The sequence below is a fragment of the Centroberyx affinis genome, unplaced genomic scaffold (genome assembly GCF_046629955.1).
Source record: "Centroberyx affinis isolate AG114_WGS23_722 - 3 ecotype Tasmania unplaced genomic scaffold, CSIRO-AGI_Caff_v1 ptg008373l_1, whole genome shotgun sequence".
Lineage (NCBI taxonomy): Eukaryota > Metazoa > Chordata > Actinopteri > Beryciformes > Berycidae > Centroberyx > Centroberyx affinis.
In genome coordinates, this window is record NW_027284159.1 from 20,920 (window position 1) to 39,592 (window position 18,673).

General features: G+C 41.7%; 1 protein-coding gene across 1 annotated transcript; it reads left to right on the top strand.

Annotated features, from left to right (window-relative positions):
* The first annotated feature begins 594 nt into the window (after positions 1–594).
* Positions 595–18,055, top strand: LOC139640115 (monocarboxylate transporter 12-B-like). The gene is made up of 8 exons (XM_071514283.1): positions 595–719; positions 4,973–5,076; positions 6,295–6,438; positions 8,077–8,172; positions 9,868–10,024; positions 11,099–11,890; positions 13,953–14,212; positions 15,632–18,055. The coding sequence occupies exons 1-8, from the start codon at positions 595–597 to the stop codon at positions 15,799–15,801; spliced, it is 1,848 nt and encodes a 615-aa protein (XP_071370384.1). The 3' UTR covers positions 15,802–18,055.
* Positions 18,056–18,673: the final 618 nt, after the last annotated feature.

Below are 18,673 nucleotides of genomic sequence, written 5' to 3' on the forward strand. Positions count from 1 at the left end.
AAGAGTTTCTGGCAGCAGATGGTGGAAAGGGAGGTAAAGGAAGATGGAGAAATCACTTCCGACATGTTGATCCTCTTCAGGGAAGACGAAGACAAAAACTTTGATCTTTGTGACAAGAAGCAACAGGGTTTAGGGTTTTATGGTTGATTTAACACTTCAAGCTTCAAGCTAGGTTCACCATGAAGTTTGTATTTTAAAAACAAAGAAAAACAAGTGCATTTTAAAAAATCGAATCAGAATGACTGGGGGAAATGTAAACTAGACGTAGACAAGTAAACAAGCTTTAACTCTAAATGACACCAGTGTTCTCCTTTAAATGTATTTCCGTTGTGTTTTCTGTCTTTTCCCAGAGGCCGCGGAGGAGAAAGAAGGAGAAGGAGTGAGCGGAGAGGAAGAAATCAGATTTATTCATCATGCGCCTTTAACAGAAGGAGCCCAGCCGATGTAAAATTGAGAGGGAAGGAGGTGAAAGAGCAGAGGAGGAAACAGACGGGAAGAGATCTCCGGCCTCAGGTTCTTCTGTAATCAGAGGGGGGAGGGGGGGGCCACTGATGCCGATCCGGCCTGTGATTGGCTGCTGTGATGACGGTTACCATGGAGCGGAAGCTGAGGGGAGGCAGAGGGGGGGCGGGGGGCGCGGTCCCACCGGACGGCGGCTGGGGCTGGATGATCGTCGCCGGCTGCTTCCTCGCCACTATCTGCACCCGCGCCGTCACCAGGTGTGTGTGTGTGTGTGTGTGTGTGTGTGTGTGTGTGTGTGTGTGTGTGTGTGTGTGAGAGTGTGTGTGTGTGTGTGTGTGTGTTAGACATGAAAATGAGATGTGAGAAAGAGAGAGGGGCGGTTTATAAAGGCAGGTGTTGTTGACTGGATGAGATGGTGTATTATTGGCTCGGGTTACAACAGGGAATACACACACACACACACACACACACACACACACACACACACAAAACAATGCGGTTGTTCTCATATTACAGTCTGTTCCCACCTCAACACCTTGTCTTGTCATTGTTTTCCGTTGCTAAGGAGTTTGAGGGTTAACTCGTCACGTTAGAATGAGACCACGCCCCCTAATGGCCGGAGTTGTCAACACTGTGAAACATCGATCTAGTCCGGTGGTTCTTAACCTGGGGGTCGGGACCCTCCAGGGGGTCGCAAGATCATTTTGGGGGGTCGTGAGATGATTTATTAAATTTATGAGATCTACTATACCGGTTTATTATCATGTCTATTTTTTTGTGATATGTCTCTAATTTTTGCTTTTTTGTGAAATACTGCATATTTTTTTTGTGAAATACTCCATAGATTTATGCACCTATGCCTCATCTGATAATTGATCAAATGAAACAACCTGAAAAGAAAAAATCATAGTTGAACTGCAACGTGGGTTGTGAGTGGGCATTGCTTCGTTTTAAAGGTTCACAAAACCAAAAAGGTTGAGAAGCACTGGTCTAGTCATAGTGGAGATTTTTCTTTTTTTTTGTGCCATTTTTGCCCTTATTAGACAGTACAAAGTAGAGAGAGACAGGAAAGACTGGGAAAGAGAGAGAGAGGGGGATGTGACAAAGGTCCTGGGTTGTATTTGAAACCAGGACGGTGCGTTTGCCTTTTTATTCAATTCAATTCAATTCAATTCAATTCAATTCAATTCAATTCAATTCAATTCAATTCAATTCAGTTCAATTCAATTCAATTCAATTCAATTCAATTCAATTCAATTCCTTTATTATTTAAACAGGTAAGTCCCATCGAGATCGAGAGCTCATTTTCAAGAGAGATCTGTGTACACAACAACAAGAAAACAAAACAAACAAAATTCACGACAAGTTATTTCCAGACAATCCACAAACATAAAAAAAAAGAAAGAAAACTAAGAGAAACAAGAGTCATCCCTATATAATGCATCATCCAGCAGCACCCTAAACGTCTCTATGGAGACAAGTCGGTCCAATTTGAGTGAGTCCTGAAGCCTGTTCCATCTATTAGGAGCGTAAAAGGTGAAAGCGGTCTTTCCTGACTCTGTGTTCATACGTGGAATGTCCAATCTAATGTAAGCCTGCGAACGTGTCTGATATCCTGTAGCACTGAAACTTAAAAGCAAAGACAAATACAATGGTAGCTTGCCACGTAAGGCTTTGTAAATAAACAAAAGTCAGTGTTGTTCTCTTCGAGTGGTAAGAGATGGCCATCCTTCTTTCTCATAGAGAATACAATGATGTGTTCTAGACCACTGAGCCACCAGGACGCCCTGATTTTTGGCGGTAGAGAGAGTCAGGAGAGACTGGGAGAGAGAGAGGGAGGGATGGCATGCAAGAAAGATTCAAACCCAAGATGTCTCAGGTCGCTTTCACACCTACAATTGATTAGTGTGGATTTTTACAAAGTTTCTGCAAAATTCAGATTATTTTGACAGCTGTGAAAAGCAAAAGTTCCTCGGTCCTCTTCCATTTGGACCGTGGAGCGGATTATTTCTGTTGTGAGAACAATTCTGATAGTTTGACTCAAAGACAGGAAATGACGACAGGTGCACAATGTTTTGTTGTGTCAAGGTGGTTTGTTTGGGTAGTTTTTAGCCAAATTACAACAAAAAGAAAATATATTGGAAATATCTGTCCCAGGGGCGGTCTGCCTTGGGCCCCGGCAGCCAGAGGGCCCCACAGAAGACAAGAATAGAACTAATGTAAACTTATTTTTAATCAATATAAAAGAAATGTACACTCCTCTCTTTGTTACAATAAGTGACCCCCCCCCCCAAATCACTCAGGCTATAGTGGGCTATCTAGTGTGATTTTGCCACTTGACTTTAAGCTCATTCTGCTTGCCACTACATCAGTATCTGATATCAGCCATAGCTTGAAGGTAATATATAGAAAGGATGGATTAAAATGGGAGAGAGTTGGGATTCAGGGGGCCCCTTGCTTGCCTTTGCCTAGGGCCCCCAAATCACTAAGTCCGCCCCTGATCTGTCCAATAGGTCCACTTGATATTAGGCAATGTGAAACGAACCAGGCCAGTACAATGTAATAACCCATACAACCTAGCAAACTGAGACTTTAAAAGGACTGTGATAATGTGAAAAGGGCCTCAGGTGCATGGTGTGCACCTCAGACCACTGAGGCACCAGGATAGGATGGATAGTATTGACAGTAATGACCGATTTATTGACTGATCAATTGATTAAGAATGGTTGGTTTCGGGCATCCTAGTGGCTCATTGGGTTTAGCCGTGTGCATGACAAACATACAGTGGAACAAAGTTGACGTTTCTTTCCGGGCTTTACAGATAAAATAAGTCTTTTCTGAAGCATGTGAGTGTTTCATATACAGAAAAAGAAGTCATTCTGCTCATCATATTGATTTAGCTTATCATATTACAGTAAGCACAGTAAAACTGAATTAAATTTTCTGCTAAATCACATAAAACAGAGAGAATGTGTCCTCTGCTGTACGACTGAATCCTTCTGTCTCTAGTGGTAATGAACTTGACTTTAACTGTGCAGAGAGATTTTTAGCTTCTGGATAAGTAGTTTTGTGCCGCATGCAGCTGTTCTTAACAAGGCAACATGTTCTTCACTCGGCTTTATACCAAATATCTTATTACCTGGCAAGGCATTTACACTCAGCTCCCAGTGTTAAGCCGCTGCAAATTGTTTGAGCTGCAGCCGTTTTCTCTTTGCTTCGCTAAGATTTTGAAATCCTGCTGGAATGTTTCCATGTCTGGTTTAATATGCACAGACAGCAAATCTCCTCCGCAACTCAACTAGAATTTAATAAAGCAATTTGACGTCCATCAGAAGCTGGCTCTGCCTCTTAAAGCTACAACATTTGGCCAAAATGTCACTTAAGCTTTCACACCAAAACCTCAATCTGTAAAAATCTGACTGTAAATCTGCATAGCAACAGAGCGAGAACTCTTTTCTAGCCAAAAAATTGTCTACTAGGTTTTTTTTTTAATCTATATCCCATTCTTGGATCAATAAAAAGTTAATGTTAAACTTGTGATATTTCAAAACGAATCACATCAGTCGGTGTTTTTTGGGCCGATGTTTGATGCGACTCAGGTTCCAGTTTCACTCCTCTGCTGGTTTCTGCTGGCATTTAACTGTTCCTCGCTCTCTCTGGGTCGCTTAAGAAAGAGAATTAACATTCCTGGCACTTATTCTGTGTGTGGGCATCTGTGTGTGTGTAAGTGTGTGTGTGTGAGAGAGAGAGAGAAAGACAACAACAGGTTAGCGTTTGAAGATGCAAGAGGAAAAAGCGGTAGAGATAGAAAGAGAAAATGGGTCTCAAACGCTCTTTTTTTTTTTTTTTTTAAAGAAGGTAAATGTCAGTTCAGGAATGTGATGAGTGTCCGGACAGGTTGAGCGTTCCGTCGCCTCGACTTACACAAAGGTCGGCTGTGTCCTGGTCACATGCCATGAGACTAAGCGGTGTTAAATCTCTGCCGCAGTTACATAATAGATAATGAAACTCGGGGGTTACAGAGTACAGAGCGCTCTGATGTGTTCGTCTCGAGTCCAAGGTTTCCGTTTCTGTCGGATATGGACAATGAGCGACGGCTGTAAAACTGATACGGCACACTCAGCTGTGTTTTATGGACTCAGACAGGTCGCTGAGACCTAATAAGACATTAATAATCCAGACATATCAGGCTGGTGCGCCAAATGTGAGTGGTAATAGTAAAAAGTTATTTTAATATTTATTGCACTGATGCTGAGTAATAAATCCTGAGCTACAGACGTACTGTACTGTTGAGAGACAGGAAGATAAACTCTTAGATATCAGCTGACACCTGATGTACCTGTTGATAACTTCTCCAACATAACACACCTGCTGAGTATGCTGAGGTCAGCAGAAAAGCATTTATGAAGATCTGCTGTCAGCAAAACAGAAATTTGTTTATATGAAATTGTCGCTTTTTGTCATTCCTTTAACTGCTGATCAATCTCTCCTTCTCTCTCTTTCTATCCAGGTGTGTGTCCATCTTCTTTGTGGAGTTCCAGCTGCGCTTTGAGAGAGATTACTCCACCACCGCCTGGATCCACAGTCTGGTCGACTGTACCACCATGCTCTGTGGTAGGTGGGACTCCGGACCAGAACTAGTGTTAAAACATAAAAACGTATGTCCAAGCCGCCACTAAGAGTATATTAGGATTTGATATTGAGTTCACTTGTCTCTCTCTCTCTCTCTACTTAGGAAACATATCTTCAGTTCAAGGAACTGGATAATATTTACTAAAAATTCTCATGGTAGCAAGCAAGAAGGCAAATACAAGACGCTGGCTTCTTAAAGAGCCTCCCACCCTGAACCGATGGATAGATATTATAAACAGTATACAGTATGGAACGTATGACATTCAGTTTAAGATTACAGAAAGAAAGGGGAGAAGAGTACTGGACTAAATGGGATACATACCTGTCTAACAAAGAGTCTGACAACTGAAACTATAGTAAATGCAATTGTGAAACACAAAAGTGAATGTGAATGAAAGTGTACCATTCTATGACTAACAACTCCTATGTACATCATCCAATGTAACGGAGTGACCTCATGTTTACTGTGTTATAAAATAGAAAAAATAAAGTATAAAAAAAAACAACAACATAAAAACATCTTCTGTATTGGCCACTGTTTCCCTGGCCAGGTTTTCCCCAAACAATCCAGGGTGTTGCATCTTTTAGAACAGTGGTTCTCAACATGGGGTCCAGGGACCACCAGGGGTACTTGAGAGTGTTCCAGGGGGTCCCCAGCAAACTGATGAATTGTTAAACTTCACCATTATTTCAGTTACTAGAAGTAGAGAATGTAGAAGAATGACTGTTTTGATCATAGTTTCTCTGTTATCTGTCTTCTATAGTACAGATAGTCATGGAATTCTGGACAAAATCATATCTAAAAATAAAAATATTCTGAGATTTGGGTCAGAGAGACAAAATCTCATCAAAATGGGGGTCCGTGGCTCTAATGTGTAGTAAATTAGGGGTCGTTGATATGAAAAAGGTCCCATTTTGAGAAATGTGAAATCTTTCATAACTTGTTTTAGTTCAAAAAAGACGTCCTCCAACCCTCAAAATGTTAGTAGTTAAAAAGCAAAGGTTTTAAGGTAGAAATAGAAGCAATAGCAATAGTAAACCTGCAAGTGTTTGGCTAATTTTGACTAATGCCTTTTGATATGAGACAAGATTATTGTTACATAAAATCTTAATCATAACACTTCTCTCTACCTCAGTGTTTCCCTCTATGTGAATTATGTCCATGAAATGAAAGTAATCCGGTGTGTCTGGTGTCTCCAGCTCCACTGGGCAGCCTCATTGGGAACCGCCTGTCCTGCAGAGCCACAGTGGTCCTGGGAGGCCTGCTGTCCTCCACCGGCCTGGTGCTCAGCTCCTTCGCCCCCAGTCTGGAATACCTCTACATCTTCCTGGGCATCCTCACAGGTACACAGGCGCCTCACCGCACTAGACACGCTACCTCATGCAGGCATCTAGGGGGACACCTACAGTTGATCCAGAGGGGGTCCTAAGCTTCTTCGCTACACCAGCCTGGAGTGCCCAACAGGGCCCACTCTGATTATGTTACTTGGTTTGTGTTTAGTCTAGTTCATTAGTGGTAGCATTTTCCATTAGCTGCAGCTCGTAGCATCAGAATAGTAAATGTTGGATAGGCTGTTCACAGACAGCGATCCCCCAAACATCTGTTAACTCCAATTCTCACAATAACAAACTACTTCATAATCCAATGCTGCCATTAGGGATAATATAGGAACTAATGTTTGAGCTACAGTTATCTGCAGCAGTATTTTATTCCAGCTGTATCGCATTTCATATCGCCATCGCAATATCCAACAAGCTTATCGCACATCGCATATTTTCTCCATATCATTCAGGCCTACTCTACATCAGTTGGGCAGCCATATGCCAGGAGGGCCAAGAGTCTGCAGGTTTTCATTCCAGCCAAAACCTACACCAGGCGATGATTCGTTCCTCCTCTCTGGTTAAAGTTGTGCTAATCAGTAAAATCAACTGGTGTAGTCTCTGGTTGGAATGAAAATTCCAACCAGAGACTTTATTCACTAGAGAGTGAATTAAAAGAACTGAAGGGACTGTTCTTCACCTTTGAGATTTCAATTAAGGACAACAGTTTGGTGTAGTGAGTAGGGAGGCCATCCCTCTACTGGACGACCCGGATTCAAACCCCCGAGTTGGCACGCATCCACACTGCTTCAGTGTCCTTGAGCAAGACATTGCATCCTCAGCAACTCAAAATGCCTTAAATTGCCAAACCCCAAGTCTCTTCAGCTGATTATCAAATCCAAGAACGCCAAGTCGATACTTGTGTCCTTGTGGAGAAAGTTCTTCCCAAGTTGTCCTGGAGAGAACGATCTTCTCATGAAAGTCAACACTTCCTTACAGGTTGAAACGGGCTGTGAGCTTGATGTCAGGTGCGATCAATTAAGACGCACAGCTGTTCATTTCCCCACCTGTTACAAAGGGCTCTGTACTGTACTGTAGACCAGTGGTTCTCAACGTGGGGCCCGGGGACCCTCAGGGGTCCTTGAGGGGGTTCCAGGGGGTCCCCAGCAAACTGATGAATTGTTAAACTTCACCATTATTTCAGTTAACACAATTAGAGAATGGAGAAGAATGATTATTTTGATCATAGTTTCACTGTTCTCTCTCTACCTACAATACAGATAGTCATGGAATTCTGGACAAAATCATATCTGACAATAAAAATATTCTCAGATTTGGGTCCGAGAGACAAAATCTCATCAAATGGGGGTCCGGGGCTCTAATGTGGACTAAATTAAGGTTCCTTGATATGAAAATGGTTGAGAATCACTGCTGTAGACTATAGTGCTGCTCAGGAGTGATGCATCATTCTCTCAATGAATCTTGGGGCTTTCAATTTGTTTCTCATCATTGGTCAAGTCACCATGCATCCTTCCGGGATCTTTATCCGTCCTCTGTCCTCTGTTTTGGAATCGTGCTTCGGCGGTTAGATATTATGTAAAAACCACATCACGGGGGACAGAAGTCCGTATTGATAAAGAGCTTTTTGTCTATCGTCTGCAGGTCTTGGCTTTGCACTCAGCTACACACCAGCAATAGCGATGGTGGGGAGGTACTTCAGCGAGAGGAAAGCTCTGGCCTACGGCATCGCCATGTCAGGTAGAGACGACTGCACTTCACCTGTTCTTCTGATTTTTCTTATTTCTTTTCTTCCCTCATGTTGGTGTTCTTCAGCGCTCTTCTGCTCTCCTCCTCTACCGTTATCACTTTTGTTCTCATCTGATTTCTTACTTTTGTCTTTTCTTCTCATCTTCCCTTTTTCCTCTTCTGTCTTTATAGTTCTCTTCTCTTCTTCTCTTCCCTTCTCTTCTTTTCTCTTCTCTTCTTTTCTCTTCTCTTTGCTCTTCTTTTCTCTTCTCTTCTCTTTGCTCTTTTCTCCTCTCTTCTCTTCTCTTCTCTTCTCTTCTCTTCTCTTCTCTTCTCTTCTCTTCTCTTCTCTTCTCTTCTTCTGTTCTCTTCTCTTATCTTCTCTTCTCTTCTTTTCTCTTCTCTTCTCTTTGCTCTTCTTTTCTCTTCTCTTCTCTCTTCTCTTCTCTCCTCTTCTCTTCTCTTCTTCTGTTCTCTTCTCTTCTTTTCTTTTCTCTTCTCTTCTCTTTGCTCTTCTTTTCTCTTCTCTTCTCTCTTCTCTCCTCTTCTCTTCTTTTCTCTTCTCTTCTCTCTTCTCTTCTTTTCTCTTCTCTTCTCTCTTCTTTTCTCTTCTCTTCTCTCTTCTTTTCTCTTCTCTTCTCTCTTCTTTTCTTTTCTCTTCTCTCTTCTCTTCTTTTCTCTTCTTTTCGCTTCTCTTCTTCTTTTCTCTTCTCTCTTCTCTTCTTTTCGCTTCTCTTCTCTCCTCTTCTCTACTCTTCTCTCTTCTCTTCTTTTCTCTTCTCTCTTCTTTTCTCTTCTCTTCTCTTCTCTCCTCTGTTCTTTTCTCTTCTTTTCTTTTCTCCTCTCTTCTCTTCTTTTCTCTTCTCTTCTCTTCTCTCTTCTCTCCTCTTCTCTTCTCTTCTCTTCTCTCTTCTCTTCTTTTCTCTTCTCTTCTCTCTTCTTTTCTCTTCTCTTTTCTTCTCTTCTTCTTTTCTCTTCTCTCTTCTCTTCTTTTCGCTTCTCTTCTTCTTTTCTCTTCTCCTTTTCGCTTCTCTTCTCTCCTCTTCTCTACTCTTCTCTCTTCTCTTCTTTTCTCTTCTCTCTTCTTTTCTCTTCTCTTCTCTCCTCTGTTCTTTTCTCTTCTTTTCTTCTCTTCTCTCTTCTCTTCTTTTCTCTTCTCTTCTCTTCTCTCTTCTCTCCTCTTCTCTTCTTTTCTCTTCTCTCTTCTCTTCTTTTCTCTTCTCTCTTCTTTTCTCTTCTCTTTTCTTCTCTCTTCTCTTCTTCTTTTCTCTTCTCTCTTCTCTTCTTTTGCTTCTCTTCTTCTTTTCTCTTCTCTCTTCGCTTCTTTTCTCTTCTCTATTCTTTTCTCTTCTCTTTTCTTCTCTCTTCTCTTCTTCTTTTCTCTTCTCTCTTCTCTTCTTTTCGCTTCTCTTCTCTCCTCTTCTCTACTCTTCTCTCTTCTCTTCTTTTCTCTTCTCTTCTCTCTTCTCTTCTCTCCTCTTCTCTCTTCTATTCTCTCCTCTTCTCTACTCTTCTCTCTTCTCTTCTTTTCTCTTCTCTTCTCTCTTCTCTTCTCTCCTCTGTTCTTTTCTCTTCTTTTCTTTTCTCCTCTCTTCTCTTCTCTTCTCTCCTCTTCTCTCTTCTCTTCTTTTCTCTTCTCTTCTCTTCTCTTCTCTTCTCTCCTTCTCTCTGATCATCTCATCTCATCTCATCTCATCTCATCTCCAGGTAGTGGCATTGGGACCTTCATCCTGGCCCCTGTGGTCCAGCTGCTGATAGAGCATTACTCCTGGAGGGGCGCTCTGCTCATCCTGGGAGGATTCGTTTCCAACCTGTGTGTGTGTGGGGCTCTGATGAGGCCGCTGGAGCCCAGAGGAGCTGAGAGGTAAAACCTGTAAGCCTGGAGAACAGAGTACTACACGCAGTAGTACTAGCAGTAGCAGTAGCACAGTACGAGTTAGCGTAGTACTTAAATGATCCCAGAGTGGGAAATTGTTTTATCACTGAAAAGCCACACTGATTGTATAGACAGAACAAAAAACATCAAGGAAAATCAGGGGATGGGTTATTTTTTAGCAAATTCAATCAATCAATCAATCAAATTTTATTTATATAGCCCATTTCATACAGATGTAAACTACACATACAATGTGCTGCACATTAAAAATGAAAGTAACAAAGCGCATCATTTAGACATGTATACAAACACACACACACACACTCATACCCTTAACCAAATGCCCGAGAAAAAAGGAAGGTCTTAAGCCTGCCTTTAATTGAGGACACTGTTGTGTGTGTATCTCAGGTCATCAGGCAATTTGTCAGGCAAAACTTGATTTAGTTTTGATTCTAGGGACGTGTAGGAGACCAGGGAGTCATTCCTATGTTCCCAGGGTCCTATGTTCCCCAGCTCTATATAGCACATAATGGGAACCTGAAAAAGATGTTCCCTCTGTATTCGCTTAATATGGTTAGTTAGGGTTAGGGTTAGGGCCCTGGGAACATAGGACCCTTTGTCAAGTTCCCATTATGTGCCATATAAATCTGGGGAACATAGGACCCTGGGAACATATGACACTTTTCCACCACATGGTACCGGCTCAACTCGCCTCGACTCGACTCTACTCGCTTTTGGTAGTACCACTTGGAATCAACCAGGTACATATTACCAGGTACCAGGTACCAGGTAATATGGAACCTGGTACCTGGTACCTGCCCAATGGAAAACCAAAAAAGGCGAGTAGAGTCGAGTCGAGTTGAGCCGGTACCATGGAAAAGCGGCAATAGATATGCTCCCGGAGACCAGTGCCTGATGACCTGAGGGGTCTGGCTGGTTCGTAGATCAAATTCAATTAATTTTTTTTTTTTTTAAACAGAATTTTATTGGTTTTCAACAGAAACAAGAGAAATACATTCCGCCAATTCAATTAATTTTGATTCTTTTCTATTCTTTCTTAAGGAAGTGGGAGGGCAATGTGGGAAACCTGGAGAAAGGGGGTTACATGGCGGCGCCGCTGGACGCCAAAGACGTCGACAAAGTGCCTCTGGACCGCAGCCGGCCGGAGCCGAAGCAGCCGGACGCCAAGAACTCAGGGGATTCTGCGCTTCACGCGGCCGACGGGAAGCTTAACTGTAAACTTGAAAACGGAAAACTGGCTCAGGTGAACCTAGCGGAGGTGCTGCTGTCAAACGCAAAACTGTCTGAGCCGAAGTTAGCGGAGTGCATCGTGATTAGCAACAACAAGCTAACGGAGAAAATGCTAGCGGAGATCAAACTCTCAGACCCAAAGCTAGCCGGCGGCGGCACGCTGGAGGACTTGAAACTGGTGGAGAGCATGAACTTCAGCAACAAGCTAGCCGGCATCATGGACACTGAGCTATTGAACGCCATGGACGCCAAGCTAGAAGACTCGAGACTCATCGAGGCCAAACCGACAGATGTCAAACAGTTAGCGGCGGACGCTAACGCTAAAGCTGTGAGCTCTCTCCCAGTGCCTTTAGTGAACACCAGGACCAGCTGCTCCTGCCTGGGGTCCATGGACGAGTTCGGCTTCCTGCTCATGCCCGACTTCCTGCTGCTGGCGGTGTCCTTCCTGTTCCTGGCGTACGGCTGCAGCGTCCCGATCGTCTACCTGGTCCCCTACGCCCTGAGCGTGGGGGTGGAGCACCAGCAGGCTGCCTTCCTCATGTCCATCTTTGGAGTCAGCGGCATTGTGGGAAATATCACCTTCGGATGGATCACGGACAGGAAGTAAGTAGGAGAGGGAAGGTGTGTGTGTGAGTGCTGTTGTGTAATCTCTAGTTCGGCCAAGAAACCCACAGATACTTAACATATCTTTAGGACAAATGGACAATCTTATATTTTTCATGGGTTTACTCTCTTAGAAGTACCTACTAGGGCTGAACGATTTTGAAAAAATATCTAATTGCGATTATTTTGACTGATATTGCAATTGCGATATGATTTGCGATATTAGAGGGAATGATCATTTTTACATCATTATTCTCATTTTCATTGAAAAACGTATTAAAATGATTATGGTGTGATTTTTGCGGGGATCTGTACCAAACAAAGATGTTTTCTTAAGTCTGTAGAATATGATGTGTAGGCCAGGACATCTCTGCAGCACCACAGTATTTAATTTAAAATGGTATTTTGACACATTTCACCTTTAACAAATATTGCGCCTCCTGCGATTTGAAACTTGCAGTCGGCCATATTGCGATTTCGATAAAATTTTGATTAATTGTTCAGCCCTAAAATAGGCAAGTGACACTTTGTCGAACATCTACTTTTTATCATCTGACAGTCATCTGATCAACATTTGACTATCCAAATAAAGTCTTACTAAAGTGTTAATAAAAGCCCAACACTAGAGTGAATAGCCATTACTACTCCATTATTCAGACTGAGATTTGCTGCTGTTTTCTGTGTGTGTGTGTGTGTGTGTGGGGGGGGGGTCACCCAGGTTACCCAGCCATTTACCAACTGCATCAAGAATCTATTCTGCCGAGACGCCGATGAAAAGCCGTCGCACGAACAGTTCAAACTTTAGCCCCGCCCCCATTGGGTGCCGATTGGCTCGATCGTTTCTCCGAACGAGAACAAAGCCGTTGACGAGGAAAAACACCAGACTGAATCGCTCGATATAATCTGAAAAGTGGGCGGGGCACGATTCAGTCTGGAAGTCTGAATCATTTCTGTCTGGAACCAGGCTAGTGTGGGAGATTTTGACTGACCAGAAGGCCTGTGTAGGCCTGCATGAATGTTTAATTAGTATGATATCCAGTATACAGGGATGTTGATGATTATAGCTAACAAGCATATGATGTCAGTGTTTTTAATAAGAAGTATATTGACACCATTTTTGATTATGTACGTATTTCTAGGTTAGAGCTTTTTAGTGAATGTGCGAAATCGTGAGAACACCTGTATTTTTATCAGAATTTGAGGTTACGTTGACACCAAGCAGAAGTAGCAATTAAAAATAAGGTAACACTTTATAATAACCATCATTAATAAATGGTAAATTGATAGTTAATTAAACTTTAGTTAATAGTTATTTTACTGTTAACAAACAATGAAATGATCATTAATAATGTTTACTAATGATTAGTAATGCTATAATTTATGTTATTTTATCATTCGTTTGTGTAATATAAAATCATTTGTTTATAAATTATATATTGTATCATAGCTTTTTACCCTTTTTACCGTCTCTTATCAGCTATGATACAATATATAATTTATAAACAAATGATTTTATATTACACAAACTAATGATAAAATAACATAAATTATAGCATTACTAATAATTAGTAAACATGATCATTTCATTGTTTGTTAACAGTAAAATAACTATTAACTAAAGTTTAATTAACTATCAATTTACCATTTATTAATGATGGTTATTATAAAGTGTTACCAAAAATAATGATGTATTATGATGAAGAAAAGTTAGGGGAATTATTGAAGGAGGTTTCAGTTATTAAGCCCCACAAAAGGTGGGGCGTATTAAAGAATATAAAAGGATGTATAAACAGAAATCAAGTTAGATGAACCATGGTCCAGCTCAGGTTTACGTGGACTCGTTTTGATTTTTCAGTAAACCTTTTTCATATTGAACTCTACTGCACTTGTTTGAATTATTGGAATACAGTATTTGAGAATTGTGAAATGTGTGTGAGGACCTGAGGACATCTGGCCCATCTGAAGGTTTTTCCTCCCACACTAGCCCAGGACTAACCCCAGTACTAACTAATACTAACTAGATTCTCCCGTAACTGTGACTTTCCCCCGCCGCCCCCTCCAGGTGTCTGAAGCGGTTTCGCACGGCGAGCTACATGCTGGCGGTGGGCATGGAGGGCCTCTGCTGCATGTTCATCCCTCTGCTCCGCTCCTTCTCCCTCCTCGTCCCGTTCTCCGTGCTCTACGGATACTTCGACGGGGCGTACGTGGCGCTCATCCCCGTGGTGACCTCGGACGTGGTGGGCTCCGCCTACCTGACCTCCGCTCTGGGCGTGGTCTACTTCCTGCACGCCATCCCCTACCTGGTCAGCCCACCAATAGGAGGTGAGCGTTCAGGTTTTCAGTACAGCAGCTGTGCAAACCATCACTATATCACCTGTGACACCGTGTTATAATTAGCGTAAATAAATGAGACCACGGTGGAGTCGATTGGTCGCCTCTATCTCACACCAGTGGTATTGTTATCACTAGATTTTGTCAATATTAAGACTACATTTCCCATAAGCCCCGTTGCCTCCTGCCCCCCCTCCCCCCCCCCCTCCCTGAAGAGGATCAGCATGTTGGAAGTGATTTCTCCATCTTCCTTTCTCTCCTTCCACCATCTGCTGCCAGAAACTCTGAAAGCTTTAGCTGCCCTGTTTTGTGCCGTAAAGCAATCCAGCAGATTTCTATTCATTCATTCATTCATTCATTCATTTTCCATACCGGCTCCCAGATTTCTATTACTTTATAACTAATTTCTCTAAATTAATGTGGTAATGACTTGTTAAAATGCTACATGTAGGACCTTTAAAGCGGCACCATGTAGTTTTAGGCAAATCTAAAGCTCTGAAATTTCAAAACAGTTTTTTAAATAGTTTTAGTAATCAATAAATAAAATGTTCCAGGACGAAATGAAGATCCTTGGAAAACTGTTAGAAGTTAGAAAAAAGCGGTTTGCTGTGGTTTCTACATTTAAAACTCAAAGAAGCACATGATTTGCTTCAAAAGGTGTGATGAGAGTTGTTTTTTCTTCCCAAAACTACATAGTGCAACATTAACGCTGCATCACCAAAATTACAGCTGTGACCTCTTGGCCTCTGGTAGCAGATTGTAGTTTTAGTTCTGCAAACATTTCTCAGAGGCAGAAGTAATCTCATTGGTTGAGTTAAACCTCAGTGGGCGGAGTCAAAGAATCACCGTTTTTCTGAGCCCAAGTTCACCAGCTGGCAAACCTGAATGGCAAAAACAGAAGTCTGGTCAAACTCTAAATACATTATTTCTGAGCCTCCAAGAAATTTTGTAAAAGGTAAAACTGCTGTCAAATATGAACATTCAAACAAACAGAATTCTCTCTTCCTTCTTTTTTGTTCCATTTCTCTCCCTCATTCTTCCTCTTCACCTCTCTCTCTCTCTCCTTCCCTCTCTCTCTCTCTCCCTCTCTAATTCCTTCTCTCTCTCCCCTCTCTCTCCTTCCTTCTCTCTCTCTCCTTCCCCCTCTCTCTCCTTTCCCCTCTCTCTCTCCCTCTCTCCTTCCCCCCCTCTCTCTCTCCCTCTCTCTCTCCTTCCTTCTCTCTCTCTCCTTCCCTCTCTCTCTCTCCTCTCTCTCTCTCCTTCCTTCTCTCTCTCTCCTTCCCCCCTCTCTCTCTCCTTCCCCCTCTCTCTCTCTCCTTCCCCCTCTCCCTCTCTCTCTCTCCTTCCCTCTCTCTCTCTTTCCCTCTCTCTCTCTCTCGCCCCCCCCCCTCTCTCTCTCTGTCCATGCAGGTTGGCTAGTGGACCAGACGGGTGACTACACGGTGGCCTTCTTCCTCAGCGGGTGCTCCCTCATGTCCAGCCCTCTCTTCCTGGCCAGCGCCATGTTAGTCAGACACTGCTGGAGGTCCAGGACCAACTCGGCCCGGACCGAGCCACGGACCTCTACTAGTCTCTACTAGTCTCTACTAGTCACATATCAGAAGAACCAAAGCTGCAGAACCTGTGCCTTCTTCAGAGACAATGTTGGGACTTGTTTTTTTGTTTTTTTATGTTTTTTTCTTGTAAAGTGTACACATGTTGTCCCAAACTAGACACATGAATATGTTGAAAATTACACATTACTTTTTTAAACAAGTTTTTTTGTTGTTTGATGTGGATGTATTTTTTGTTTTTTTGTAATACCAAAGTGCATTTCTTCCCTAATGGAAGCCAAATAGTTTTGTTGCAGGCAGGTTATCATTCACATCCAGAGGCTTGAGTGAGTCTTGTTAAGCATTAAGCATTACAAACTGTTCACATAACAAAATAGTTTTCATATGTGTTATTACAGTGATTTTAGACAGTTTATTTAAAGGGCAACTTCACACTTTGACAACCTCAAGTGGCAGCGGGAGATGACTGTTTGAATTTTTGAAAGTTTGAAGGACTTCATTACCCAGAAATCATGTAGTGTGACATCAGTAAACTGCAGACCCTAAATGTCTTCTGTCTTTGTGTAGTCCAGTTCAGTAACGCTGCAAGTAAAAGTGAATCTGATAAGGTGGATTTGTTTCCAAATGTAGGTTACTGTGACACAGTAAACAGTCTTGTCTTTAGACCTAGTCTCTACTCCAAAACACTCTGAGCTGTAGCTTGAGTTAGCTAGCTAAACTAGCCAGCAGGCTAAATTAGCAAAGCAACAGACTCATGTTAACATGTAGCCACTGCTAACGCTAGCTTCTATACGTCTATGATATATAAATCAGATGTGTTTACAAGACAAGTTAGCTGACCAGATACTGTGATTTGCTAGTTAGCAAGCTATCAATATATAGCCTATTAATGCATATATTAATATAAATTCCAATATTGATAAATAATATAAATCATGATCAATTAAAATTAATATTAGTTATTATATGACAAAATCAATCAGATGTATCAGTGGGGAAATGATCAGTTTCCAAAAACAGCACAGAAATAATGTCATTCAACTCTGTTGACGTCTCAGAAACACAATCAGTCATTCACAGCCACTGATGCTCAGCAGCTGAAGTCCTCCAAAATGGCCACCAGAGGGTGCACTACTTCGCCCTCTATAGAGTAAAACCTTTTTGTGCAGGGAAGTGAACACACACAGCATGTCTGCTCTTGTCCAGCCCTGCTTCACATGAACAGACAGATTCACACTGCAGACTTGCTCTGTCCAGTCTGCTGATCGCTGAGCTCAGCAGGTTTGTTCCTGCCTGTAGTTGTTGTTACTCCTTCACTTTTCCCAGCGGGTCAAACCGCCTTATGGTCATAAACCTGCTTCTCCAACCTCTACTGCTGCTGCGTCTCTGAACGTAACTGATTGTTTTTGTTTTGTTCTTGCTCACCATGTAAACTGTGATATACTGTATATGGTACTTTCAAGATGCCTGGGAACTGGGAAACTTCCCACTTGGAATTTCCTACTTCCCACCTCAGAGCGTTCAGGTGGTTTAGGTGGGAACAATATGGACGCCCGAAAGAAAGTTGAGTTTATTTGGCTAAAGGGCTGCCGTGCAGGTTTAATATTAATGTCATAGGGAATAACTTAACCTTCCAATTTTGCAAGTCCCCAACTGTATTAATTGATCTTAAAGTATGCCATGCACAAACAGGAAACCTGAAAGTCTGTTTAAAAGCTTAAAACACTATTATTGTTTATTCTTACCATTCACTATGAATGCCACCATGTTGTTTAATGTTTACGTGACGTCACTACATGAACTACATGAACTCGGAGAAGAGTCCCAAGTTTCTGAATAGAAATCAGGAGTCGGAGGGCCGTTCACATGGACTTTTCCTATTCAGAAGTAGGAAGTTCCCCCAGCTGTCTTCAACGTACCAATAAGCCTTTCCCAACTCTGAAAATAACGATCTTTTTGCCAACCATTTTAAACTGTGACATATGGACATGTAATTGTCTCATTCTGAGAGATTTTCAAAGCCAGAGACTGTATGTTCTGTTTGTTGTTGTTGTTTTGTGTTTGGGAGATTTTCATATATGCAGTACAAATGTGGTAAAACTAAATGTAAATGTGAGAAAATATTATCAGATGCCTTGTTAACTTCCCTAACCCATACTGTTCATTCAGACCAATTTTTTAACACACATATAATTGTATTTTTAATCTGATGTACTGTAAATGGCACCTGTTGAGCTTGAAATATCCAAATGTGATGTCTTAAAATACTTTTTTACTATTAAGAGGTTTTAGTTTTTTGTGATTAATTGTTTCCAAGGTGATCAATGTCATTACTGATACTGTAATCAATGAATGATCATAAAGCTTCAATTTCAAATTCATTCTCATTCACATTCAAACTGAAATTCATTGTTTCTTTTATTACCACACACTTAGGACAGTGAAATTTGTCTCAGTATGTGACGATGGTGAGGTTTATTTTGAAGTAAGTGCTCTTATTTTGAAGTTGAATTGAGGAACACTAGTCCAACAGAAGACTTTACAGTTTACAGCAGGGAATCTTAAACTTTTTAAGCCCATAAATCCCAATAAATCCAATAAATTAAATATCAAATGATGACAAATGATTGATGTCATGAAAGTAAAGCCCTCTATGTAATAACTGCTAATGTCACGTAACTATCTTCAGAGTTTTACTTGCAAAACAGCAACACTTATGTGAATGCAGTCATGTGGGTTTTTTGAATATTGCTGGATCAATTTCAATATGCACTTTGGTCTAACCTCGGGGGAAACCAGGCTTATTCAAACTTTCAAACAGTGTAGGGAGACAGTAGATGTAGCTTCTGTCCTCACCTTTAGTTTAAGAACCATTATGAATCTGAAAACATAAGAATGA